We start from the raw sequence: 12570 nt of genomic DNA, 5'->3' as shown, positions 1-12570 counted from the left end.
AAAGTGTAAAGGCATTCAGACAATATTAACCCCAAGGGACATTCCATGGACAGAAATAACAGCAATTCACTGTGTGTGTAGTAGTTTAAATGGAAAGACATTATCATAGACATAAATGTGTCACAAGTGTTTGGCTGGAAAAAAATATTTTGCATAATGGACGATTAGGAGTATAGAATATATAAGTAGCCTACCATTTGTCAACATGATATATATATATATATATACATTTCTAATTATATTACCATTTACATCATTTAATGCTCACTTAAAGTTAATCTTTAAAAATGTAATTACTGTTAAAAGTAATCATACTGAATATCCATTTTTGATGCCAAAATTCACTTAAAATTTTAAATGACTTATTCTAGCTTTTAGAACTTTATTATTAATACAATAATATAACTTATACAAAATATTACATTATTTTAATGTTAGCCATTAGCTATCAGTTATTTACCATAACATGAAAATAACTATCGGCTTATGAGTCTCAGTCAAAAATATTGTGCATACTTAGTAATAATTTGTGTTGATATTTAATTTAAATCTATTTTATCTTTAATATTTTACCCATTCTTTCATTCAATGCCAAATTTGCCCTCACTCCAACTGACACAGCTTGATCGAGGCTCCACAGCTCACAAACTCAAAGCCAGGGTAGAGAGGTTGTATGAATGTGGTCTGAACTCTGTGAAGGAGGGTCATTGAGTCATCAATGCTGTAAAAAGCTAGTGTCCCGGCCCTATAATCTAGATAAACACCTATCTTTGACGAGCCAGGCTCTGAGATCTTACTGACAATCCTGTTGTGCCGGAAAGCATAACCTCTCCTGCAGCAGAACAAACTCCAGGATTTGTCATTGTGACCGAAGTGGGCTTCATTGCTTTCCCCTTTCCTGGCAATGTTTGTGTATGCGACGGCAATGTTTACTCCCATCCCACTCCATTCCACCTCCCAGTAGCAGCAGCCTGTCAGGCCCTCAGTGCCCAGCACCTGGCACCAGTAATCAAAGCGCTCCGGGTGGTCGGGACAGGATTGCTCTTGGCTTTGAACAGCCGCTTCTCTGTTCCCATTGGACAAACTAAGGTCCTTGTGGGCTGTTAAAGGATTTAGTTGCAGCGGGCAGGAATCTGAGAAATGGATAGAGCATAAGAGATCAAAAAATTTTATTCATGGTGTATTATATTCAAATCATATAAACACATATCAGATGAGAAGTTGAAGAACACCAGGGGCTTTCGCACCGGAGGAAACTTTTCATAGTTCCTAGAACTATTGGAGTACCCGGATGTTGGTGTGTTCGCACCGTAGGAACTAGGAACGATTTTAGTTCTAGGAACTCTTTAGGAGGAATTCATTTAGCTCCTACTTCTTTGACTCACAATAGTCACATCATCTGATCGGCCTCTTACAACGAACACAGTGCTGAAGTTTAATCAAGATCAGTTAATTTATGCAAAAGTTATAACTTTGTGTTTCTCTTTTCTCGCCATAAAGTACTTTCCTCGCCACGGCCAAACCGTTCGAGATATCAAAAATCCATTCGCAATTTAGCATCCTCAATGTCTTGACTTCATGCACACCGAGTTTGGTGGCAATCGGATGAATTACCTAGGAGGAGTAGGCTATTTAAAAAAATTATTTATATTTTATGGGTTGTTTAGATGATTTTCTAAACAACCCATAATAGCTAACTTCCTGTTGAGCTGACGTAAAACTTAGAGCACGAAAGTTGTTCGGCCCGATGAGATCTATATGTGTGTACCGAGTTTCATATTAATTAATGCAAGCGTGTTTGATATATGGACCAAGTTTTTGGACCCCGCTCAAAAGCACAATAGGAACTATCCGTGACGTTAGTGTACGCGGATTGGCCGAACGCACCATAGACAGTAAAAGAAATGGACACAGCGACCCCGTTGATTTCAACAGAGAGAGTTGAAGCCCAACATGGGCACTCACTTCCTGATAGCCAAGCGTTCTGCGCAGGCTCAAACTGAGCTTGACGACGTAGTTGTCACATGAGCAACCGTTCTGACCTTCTAGTAGCTGTGCCGGGACAAATCTGAATTGAAATCTGAAACAAATCTGTTGTTGAAATATTTTGTCCCGTTGCTTTTATGAACTCTCTATCTATGGGCTTCTCCCTTGACTTTATGCCTCCATGTCCACCCGATTGCCTCATAGACAGTAAACGATTGCTGACGAGCTTCTACTTATGTCTATACGGTAATTTCTCTACTGTGCGACAGAGCGTCCAGTGGTTATGACGCAATCGTTAGCCTATTTTTACAAGAATGGCTTCTACGGGGCCATAACGTAAGATACAAAGTAATGGAGCCTTTTTTACATTGTCGTGTTTCTTTAGAAATAAATAATGGACAAATGGAGTCTTTGGACGCCTCAGATGTAAAGTTATTCGCTGTCAAAGTGACGCCAAAATGAATGGGAGTCAATGGGATGCTAGTCTCAGCCTCAGACGTCACGCCCACGGAACGTTGGCTAAACGTCTGATGCATATGGTACACTTAACTGGAAACACTTCAGGAATGTCGAAGTCATCATCTGATTGGTTGAATTTTATCGGATTTCCGGGGGGCGCGAGTGTCGCGTTTATTTTCGGTCCGCCGGGAAACAAAGCGCAGACGTGTGATTGCGGAAGAAAAACTGTTGTGTTTACATGAGTGACAATGAGCATTTATCAAGATCAGCTAAACGTAGGATTCTCAAAAGTATGCGAGGTTCACGGCATAGACTCTTGAAGTTTTCTTCTCCTTCTTTGATTTTCTATGCTGACTGACTTGTTGCACGCCAGTCTGTTGTTGTGGGGACATTTCCACGCACCGAAACGTGACGCTGAACGAAACGAACTGTAATTGGTTGTTTGACATGTCGGTCAAACGGCCTTATGGGCGGGCCTTGGCCAAAGAAAGCTGCTATGAATTCCAGACCTTCAGCCGTCAGTCTGAAGGTCTGGCTACGCGAGACTAATGGGATGCTAACAGCAGGTGATAGCCAGCTACAATGGCGGCCCCCAGAGGTAGCTTCAACTTCCGGCTGATGGATTACCCCCTTGGAACGCACGCGAAACACCAGCACCCGCCTTTTTTTTAAAAGCTGTGTAAACACAGAGATTATAGCCTATGTATTTACTCCAGAAACTAACTCTACGAACATGGAAAACAGTAGTGATGGCCAAATGAAGCTTTTGTGAAGCACTGAACCACTTGAGCCAATTGGTTCGAAAATGGGTTCATTACTCGAAGCTTCAGTTGCAGCGACCTCTCCTGGCGAAAAGCAAGGCTGCAGTCAAATTAATCAGTGAGCAGTATTGGAGAAACTACTTTAGTTCTGAAGCATCTTTGCTAAGATCACCCTTGGATTTTTAACTATATTTCCTTTGAAAACTCTTTGATGCACACGCTAATGCTGAGCATAATGTTCTATTTACAAATAAAAATTGATAAATGTATGTTTTGTGTTATTTAGGAGAGAGTGCTGGGAAAATATGGCATAGGTTGGGTGTGCTTGTGTAACTATGGCAGGGGGTGATTTTTGGGATGGGGAACACTCAAAGATTTTTATTGAGGTACATTATTTTTTCAACAGTTTTTGGACTGAGTCGGTTTCTTTTTTTGCTCACAACCTCTCCAGACTTAGAAAACACTCGCTCACAAGGAACAGATGATGCTGGCGAACAATTTTTTTTTTTTGCAAGATTAAACAGATGAGGGTACACATTTTGATGGTTTTGTACATTGTACAATTTTACATTGTTTAGAGTGGTTATAAAGACTAAAAGGCGCTCAAAACTGTTTCAACCTATCACCTGTCAGAATCGAGATGCGCCGTTCCAGTGAATCACCTGATTGGACCGCAAACCAGTCAGATGATTCATTCAGGCAATGAAGCACTTGCTGCTTCGGACGTCATATGTCACATGATTTTTTTCGCACCAAAGCAAGCTTTGAAGCAGTGGTTCTCTAGGTTTGTAGTTCAGGGTTTCGAAGCTTCAGCGTCACACTGCCATCACTAGAAAACAGTGATAGATGGATGGACCTCTTGACTCTTACGCTGAGGAGAAAATCCAACGGAACTTTGAGGGGACCAAGCTAAACATGACCATTTTATTTCTCCTCAGCTAGCAACACTGGACATCATCAACCACACGGCATACGCTAATAACTTTTCATATATTGTCTACTTTCTATGTATAACAGTTCTATCGAATTACGTGTTAGACAGATCGTAAACTAATGAACATGCGTAAACTAAAGAATGCGAGCACCGTTTATTCAGGCTCAGTCGTTCCCTGCGCCGTCAAAATAAAAGTCACAACAACAAGCGCGGCTTACGTCACTTCAAAGTTCCTACTGGCGGTGCGAATGCAACAAGAAAACGTTCCTGGGGTAACCATTATTTCTCGGGGAACCACCCTGGTGGTAAGTTCCTAGAAGTTCTAGAACTATCCGGTGCGTGCAAAAGCCCCTTAACATCTACACTAGGCTGCCGTAAAAGTTTGGGTGAGATTCAGTGAGTATTCAAAGTATTCAATCAAAAAAAAAAAAAAAATTAATACTTTTTTTCAGCAGGGATATATTAAATTGATCAGAAGTGACAGTAAAGCCTATCTGCAAAACAATGTACAATTGTTATATTCTATTTCAAATAAATGCTTTCTATTCATCAAAGCATCCTGACAAAATGTATATGATTTCCACATAAAATATATAAGCAGCACAACTGATGCTGCTTTAAATTGTAATAATATTTTAGGCTATTACAGTTTTTTGAGCAAATGAATGCAGCCTTGGTGAGCATAAGACTGACTTACGGTGCAGGAACTCTGATCTAATTCTGGGCACTGTGCAGTGTAGGATCTTCATTGATCTAGCTGGAGAGAAAATGGAAAGCATGTGCGCATCACAAGGAAGCGATTTAACCAAAAAGGCTGATTTACATAACAATTTGCAAATTAGTTAAAGAGGAACTGTTTAGGCAGAAAGATCAATTTGGGGTGTTTTCCCCTCACCTGCTTGATAAACCCTGAGCCATTCCCCTTTAAAGACAACTTCAAGCTTCTTCTTTAGAGCAGATATTGCATTGTTCACCTTGCTAAAATCGGAGAGTGAAGCAACTGTGAAGGGTGGGTTAAGAAGGCCAGAAGAGAAGGAATGACAGTTCTGTAAAAAGAGAGAGAGAGAAGTATTTGTCAAATGGCTTCTGAGCAATTTTGTTGTATATTTTGCAATCAGCACTGGGTTTAGGGTTGCCTGAAGGACATGAACGTGATCTTCAGACTTCAGAAGCATCTCAAGCTCATGATCTCTCAGTTTGAGCTCAGTAATCTCTTGCTCCAGTGTTTGCAGCATGCTCTCCGCCGCTCTCTCTTGATCTCGGATCAGATCTCTGAATTTACACCTCCTCCTTTCAATAGACTGCTGCAACTCATTGAAGATCTGTTCACCATTTTTCATAGCAGCTTGTTCAGAGCTCTTTTAGGGCACAAAAACATGTATCAAGTGATTTTTGTTATTAAAATATATATATTTTATTTAATAATATTTATTTTAGAATAAACTATGATTATTATTATTAATACAAAGTAAAGAGTTAATTGATTTATTTTCAGGTCAATTGTTTTTGATTTAAAACATTTGAGGATTCATCTATTTTAAGTTAAAGCAGTTCTGGAAATGTCTCACTTTCAGGGCATCCACAGCTTGTTTAAGCTCCAGCAGGTCCTTTTCTTTAGTGTGGATTTTGAGCTTGTATTTCTGTCGTGTCATGCCCAATTCTTTCTGTGAAGAAACAAGTGTTTTTATTGTAATATTCATACTTTTTAACTATAATTATGACTGTAATTAGAATGGAGGAGTGATGTTACAGAATAGACATGCTGCATTATTTGGGAATTTGTTAACGTCGCTTAGGTATAATTTTATATTATATTTGATCTTTTAATATGAGTTACTCTTATACTCGTTTGTCACAAACAAAATAGTGAATACACTTTATATGTGAGGACATATATCTAGAATATTCAAAGTAGGTGACCAAGCCAACAGATCAACGTCTCTGATTGGTTAACAGGAAGCTCTGCTAGGGATATGTTTGCGTTGCAGGTTGTAATTTAAATGTGAAGCATGAAGTTTTTTTTTATATATTATCCTAACCTTATAACATTACACTTATTTACAGGTACTTTATTGTTTTTTTGCTGGAAAACTGAACTCAAGGGACAGCCTCAAAAACATCAGTTAAATGCCTCCTTTCTCTCACATTTTGTCCCTGTTACTCTGTTGCATGAACTTTTCTGTACAACGAAAGCTGTTTGTATTGAGCTGGAGTGCACTTTTGAAAATGTGCATTGCCTCAGTGGAAAATGATTTTGGCTTTTAAAGACCTCTGAGTATACTGTAATTTACTGTGTCTTCCATAGAGTTAAGAACCATGAAAAAGTATCTTGTTAAATAATTACACACTCAAAGAAAAACAAGAAAGATGATTGTTAATTTTTTTTTTTTTTTTACCTGTTTCTTTGTGCTTTCCACAGCTGCTGGTACTGTATCATGACCTTTGTGGTCCTCCGTCACACACAAAGGACATATGCACTGTTGATCAGTTCGACAGTATATCTCCAAATATTGATGATGATGAGGACAGATCTTCTCCTGGTTGAGGTTCACAGAGGCTTCAACCAGCTTGTGTTTCTTCAAGGCAGGAGATTTGTTGTGTGCTTGAAGGTGATTTTGGCATGCCAAACATACCAAACAAGACTTCACAGCCTTTTGTTTGATACTTGTACAGAAATCACAGGTTACATCACCTTGCATGTAATTGCTACAAATCTCAGAGTTGCCTGGAAGTTCCAGTTTCTTCGGCTTGTCCACCATATCTGCCAGTATGGTATCGTTCAGAATAGGCCTGGGGCTAAATGTCTGTGCGCACTGGGGACAGCTGAAGACCCCCAAATGATCTTTTTTGTTCCAAAAATCATTAATGCATTCTATGCAGTACCTGTGCCCACATGGTATAGCCGCTGGATCTTTCAGCACGTCCAGGCATATCGAACAGCGAAACTCTTCTGTATCCCGGAGCTCTTCCATTTTGTTGTCTACAGTAGGGAAATGTTTGAAATGAAATAGGGTCACTGAGAATCAGTTCACAGTTTTGCACGGATGTTCCTGGGCCACACCCCTCAGTTCTTCCTATTTAGATGACAGATAGGTAAATGTGTGTGCCTATTGCACTGTAATTGTAATAAAAATGCTGCACTGTAAACTTTAAAGAAAAATATCAAATAAAATAAAATAAAGATACTTGAAGCACCATTTAGGGTAGATTGCCACACTGGATAAACCCCCTGAACAAACTCTAAATCAGTGTTTCTCCACCAGGGGGCCTCAAGAGGACTTAAAATGATTCAGAATATGACAAAACAAGCTTTAAAATAACATAAGCCAAAACGTCAAAATATCAAGATATTTCTTATTTTAATTCATCCCCTTAACATTTTTGTTCTTTGGATAACCAGGATTCATATGGCCTTGGAAAACTGGGATGTCTAGACCTAGAGAAGTCATGTAAATGAATAAAAAATTTAAATGTTTTTTTTTTTTTTTTCATAAAGAATTAAAAAATGTCTTGTTGTTCCAAGCTTTCAAATACCTACTGGGTATAGATACAGATTAACTTATAAATATATATATATATATATATATATATATATATATATATATATATATATATATATATATATATATAAAGTATTCAAGTAAAAAAAAGTGTAATGGGTGAAGTGGCTGCAATAAAGCACACAAAGAATTAAAGAACAAAAACAGTCTTTAATAATAATCCAACTAGAACAAGCAGGAGTAATAGTATAATTAGTATAGATAGTTAGTATAATTCGTATAAATAGTATAGATTTCAAGAGTAATAGTAAAACTGGGATGTCTAGACCTAGAGAAGTCATGTAAATGAATAAAAAAATTAACTGTTTTTTTTTATTTTTTTATAAAGAATTAAAAAATGTCTTGTTGTTCCAAGCTTTCAAATACCTACTGGGTATAGATACAGATTAACTTATGAATATATATATATATATATAAAGTATTCAAGTAAAAAAAGTGTAATGGGTGAAGTGGCTGCAATAAAGCACACAAAGGATTAAAGAACAAAAACAGTCTTTAATAATAATCCAACTAGAACAAGCAGGAGTAATAGTATAATTAGTATAGATAGTTAGTATAATTAGTATAGATTTCAAGAGTAATAGTATAACAAGCACATGAAGACGTAAACGAGACCGGACAAAGAACTGAATGAACTGAAGGCTTAAATACACACACTGAGTAATCAATGGAAAATAGAACAGGTGCGTAAATTAGGAACTATGGAAACTAATCTACATTCACACTGTCAGTCCAAATCCAATTATTTGGTATTGTTTTGGAATCTGATCTAAAATTACTGACGTCCACATTGTGTATCGCAACTGTTCAGATCCGATTTGTGTGTCCATGCCACTTTTTCATTTTCTGAAATATTTGCATTGGTTTCTATGGCAATGACGTTGTGTTGGTAGGCATAAGCCAAACAAAAACCACAACATGGAGGGTTTGCAATACGGATGTTTCTTATTTACAACATGACAATGTGTGATGCCGTGCTGGACTAGCCTACTACATCTTCTGAGTCAGCGGCAGAAACATAGGAGGCTGGTATGAGTGATTTTATTCTTGTGCTGTCGTCTCTGCAATTTCAAAACATGTCTCTGTTATATTGTCATTTTCTGCTCGTCCGGCACTTTGCAACAACACATCCTTGTTTCTGTTTCCTAACAACGTCAAACATTTACGTTTTACGTGGAGTGAGGAAGTCACAAACTATGCAAAATCCGATCAGAGCAGACAGACTGAAACTGATTTCCAGAAATGCTTCTTCCAGAAAACCTGATTTCAAACCACGTATGAATGTAGCTCGAAATGTGAAATGTGTGCATTTCATGTAATTTTTTTGCCGTTCAAACTTGTTAAATTTCAATCGGATATGCACAAAAATCAGATTTGGACTGACAGTCTGAACGTATAGCCTAATAAGCACAGGGAACATAGGCAAACTATAACAGGGAAAACAGAACCAGAACACAATGAAACAACACAGACATAGCACTACACGTTACAAAAAGGTTGAGAAAACTAGATCTTTATTGCAGTGACTAGGTGGTGCCAAGTGACTCATTGTAAGAGAGACATTGAATGATTCATTGATTTGATTCATTCAAAATTCAGGTTTTTTCAGAGACCTATGAAACTGAATTCAGATCAAATACAGCAAATGGAGATTTTTCAATTGAAAATTCTATACTCTTTCTGTATATCAACAATTGTTTGATTTTTATGTTTTTAAAAAAAAATTTTTTTTTGATTCTTAATTTTAGGAGAAACACATCTGGCAAAGGTGATTCATACCATTCAACATAACTGAACAATCCAATCCAAGTCTCCTGAGCTGAGAAAAAGCGACCTCTGAGCAATGAAATGTTCCTCTGGGTGAATGCACTGTACGTGAATGTTCTAGAATGTGATTCATTAGTTCAGGGATGGAGAGTCAACAGATGTTCTGTATCTTTTTACACATGCGTAACTTTAAACAAAGAATGAGTAAATGGTTGGTAAGTCTAAATCACTTTATACAATAGTAAATGAGGCAAGAGCACAGAGATTACGCTTGTTTCTTTATCATGGTTTTTATTCAGAGCTTGATTACACATTCACACAACGCTGCGGTGTGTGCTGTTCTCCTCTCAGCACAGAGAGAGACACAATGCTGCATGTGCTCTCTCACTTTTTTATAATACAATGAAAACATTCTCATTCAAGCATCGAGGACTGTGTAACAGTCTGTGACAGGCACATGCAGATCCCAGAGACTTACAGCACAGCAAACAAACATTTCATTTTCTTTCATTATCGCGAGGTGTCTGTGTAACTGATACTGTCTGCTGGTGTACAAAAAAACAGCAATGGTTTCTATAGAGATTTGACAAGAAAAATATTTGTAGCATTTGCATACTTTGCAAATCCATATGCACATATGTAGCAATACTATCCCGTAAATATGAATCCAGTACAACATGTATATAAGAATAATAATATATTCAAGATGTCTTCAGTTTAATGATATGTCCAAATATACATTTATATTTTCCTTCATCGTCAATGTATCTTAAGTTACATTTTAGGAATTCATTTTGTACGGTTCATTACACCATATGGACTTGACACATATACATCAAAGAGCAGTGTAATGTACTGAAACATATCAAGTATTACATAACAGACATTAAGTGCAAACACAGTTTTTAACTAATGCTGATTAACCTGAATGAGCTGAAAGCTGTTATATTGTGGCGATTGGTGATTTGACATTCACTCATACAAACTCACAAAGCTATAGTAGCTAATAAAAGAATCCTTCATGCAAAGCAACTTAAAGCACAAAGAAACAAAAATAATAATAATAATAATATTAAATGTAACAAGTGAAATATATATATATAATCATTAATTTGTCCATTTGTTACATTTTTAAAAATAGTTTTAAAAAGTTCAACTTTTTTGCCTACTGTACACATGATTGCTAAACAGGCATGACAAAAAAATATAGCTAACGGTGAATATAGTTTATGACCTTTCATTTAAACATCATTACTCTCCAACCCACTTCCCTCTTTTTGCCTTTTAACTCTTTGCCTTCGTCTTGTATTATTTCTAGCTAAACCCCTTAAACAGTAACAAAGACCAGCCTGGCTGAGTAGATGAGATCAGCCAGATAAAGAATGAAGTTGAGAGCGCTGAGCACCGAGATGGCCAGCAGCTTGTCCCACGAGCACAGGCCGCTGCTGGAGCCACAGCTGTTGGGTCTGTGGCTTTGGCCTCCATGCTTATTGTCAAACTTATATATGGGCCAGATGATGGTGGCGGACAGATACAAGCCCACAGCCAGGAGGGCATATGAAGACAGGAAGCGGGCGAAGGAGAAGGGCAGGCAACCTGTGCACTCTCCTACGCACATCACGATGATGGCTGCCGAAAAGATGAAGCAGATGCAGTACACAGCCAGGCACCACTTGGTCGCCGCATTCTGGTCATACGATATCGGCTCGCTGATAAAGACGAATATAATGCAGGCGACGAAGGTCTCGCACACCTTTAGCAGCCCTGGTGCTGTGGCCATGTAGCCGGCCACCTCTCCCGGACGAGCCTTACTGAGACTCACCTCGCTTAAGTACGCGATGGTGGCGAGGCAAGAGAATACGGTAGATGCAATGCGGCAGTTGATCATCTCACTGCGACCAGCAAAGCCTTTCAGGAAGTAAAGGGGGAATATAATCGAAGCGGAGAGACAGAGGAGGGAGGCGTAGCAGGCGAACGTGATCGGAAAGTTCTTCCATGAGACAGGGGCGCGGGTCTGGAGGCCAAACATTTCCACTAAGATTATCAGAAGAGTTCCAACGAAACTGAAACTCCAGCAGAACACGCACCAGTCACCCGTGCCGTGGGTTAGACCCGCTCCATAAAGAGCTACACTGAATGCTACACAGGCGAAAACCATGGCAGCCACACGGGCCCAAAGGAGAGGTGAGGAACGCAACACCACCGGCATGATGGGCTCACAAAAAGACGATTTACAGGCCAATTAATGTCAACTGTGAGTAACAGGAAACAGGATTCTGTCTCTTCTTGGTTGTCTAGGAAAAATGAACAAAAAGTAATCAGTCAGTCGTAAGAAAAGAACACAATATGAACAAAACATCTAATAGATTTCTCACAGATTAAAGGGAGAGTTCACACAAAAATTACAATTCTGTCATCTCTGCAACTCATGTCGTTGCAAACCTGCTTTTTCTTCTTTGGAACAGAAAAATCAAATATATTTTGACTAATTCTATCCAGTCGGAAGATATCAAACATATTTGATATGTTGAGATGCTTCTTGAACATTTATGCATTTAGCAGAAATGTTCCAAAACAAGCTCAAAATCTAAATATCAAACTTTTATTTTGAGCCAATTTTAGAAAGCATATTGTTTTCGTTTGTCATGCGTCTCCTAGCAATAGCAACCAGGCGCATATTTCTGTGTGACTTTGTGTATGATGCCAAGTTTGATGCCAAGTGTTTAAAAAATCTGTTCAGATTATAAAAATCACATGTTGTGTTCCTCAATCGGGTTTGCAACAACATGAGTTTGAGTAAATGATGACTTGAATTTTTGGATAACTTATCATGTTAATATCAAGGCTGAGTGAGGTTGTTTACGGAGTATAATCAGAAGTTAATCTGTGATTACAATCATTTCAATTTTGGTCACATGTTAAGATTCCCCACAATGTGAAACTTGTAGAATAATAAGCCATGTATTCATGCAAATTAAATGGTCACATACTGAATAAATTTGGTGCTCTACAACAAAACATCTCTGAGACTCTTTCAGGATTCCAGACTGGGAGTCTCAGTAACGTATTCAAGCTATTTAGACAAACTCTGCACAAGCGAGAC

At 38.2% G+C, this 12570-nt stretch overlaps 2 protein-coding genes across 2 annotated transcripts; both read right to left on the bottom strand.

Annotated features, from left to right (window-relative positions):
- Positions 1–487: 487 nt before the first annotated feature.
- Positions 488–7112, bottom strand: ftr66 (finTRIM family, member 66). Its single transcript, XM_056236347.1, has 6 exons — positions 6537–7112; positions 5709–5804; positions 5277–5498; positions 5036–5186; positions 4838–4897; positions 488–1133 (listed from the first exon to the last, which is right to left on the bottom strand). The coding sequence occupies exons 1-6, from the start codon at positions 7110–7112 to the stop codon at positions 604–606; spliced, it is 1635 nt and encodes a 544-aa protein (XP_056092322.1). The 3' UTR covers positions 488–603.
- Positions 7113–10584: 3472 nt separating this feature from the next.
- myadmb (myeloid associated differentiation marker b) lies at positions 10585–11761 on the bottom strand. The gene has a single exon (XM_056236356.1). It carries the CDS (start codon positions 11674–11676, stop codon positions 10795–10797), a length of 882 nt encoding a protein of 293 aa, XP_056092331.1. The 5' UTR covers positions 11677–11761; the 3' UTR covers positions 10585–10794.
- Between the last annotated feature and the right edge of the window lie 809 nt (positions 11762–12570).

The sequence above is a fragment of the Rhinichthys klamathensis genome, unplaced genomic scaffold (assembly GCF_029890125.1).
Source record: "Rhinichthys klamathensis goyatoka isolate OS25496 unplaced genomic scaffold, OSU_Roscu_1.1 h1tg000446l_1, whole genome shotgun sequence".
Taxonomy (NCBI): Eukaryota; Metazoa; Chordata; class Actinopteri; order Cypriniformes; family Leuciscidae; genus Rhinichthys; species Rhinichthys klamathensis.
The sequence above is the reverse complement of the archived record's forward strand: the minus strand, read 5'-3'. Positions and strand labels throughout refer to the sequence as shown.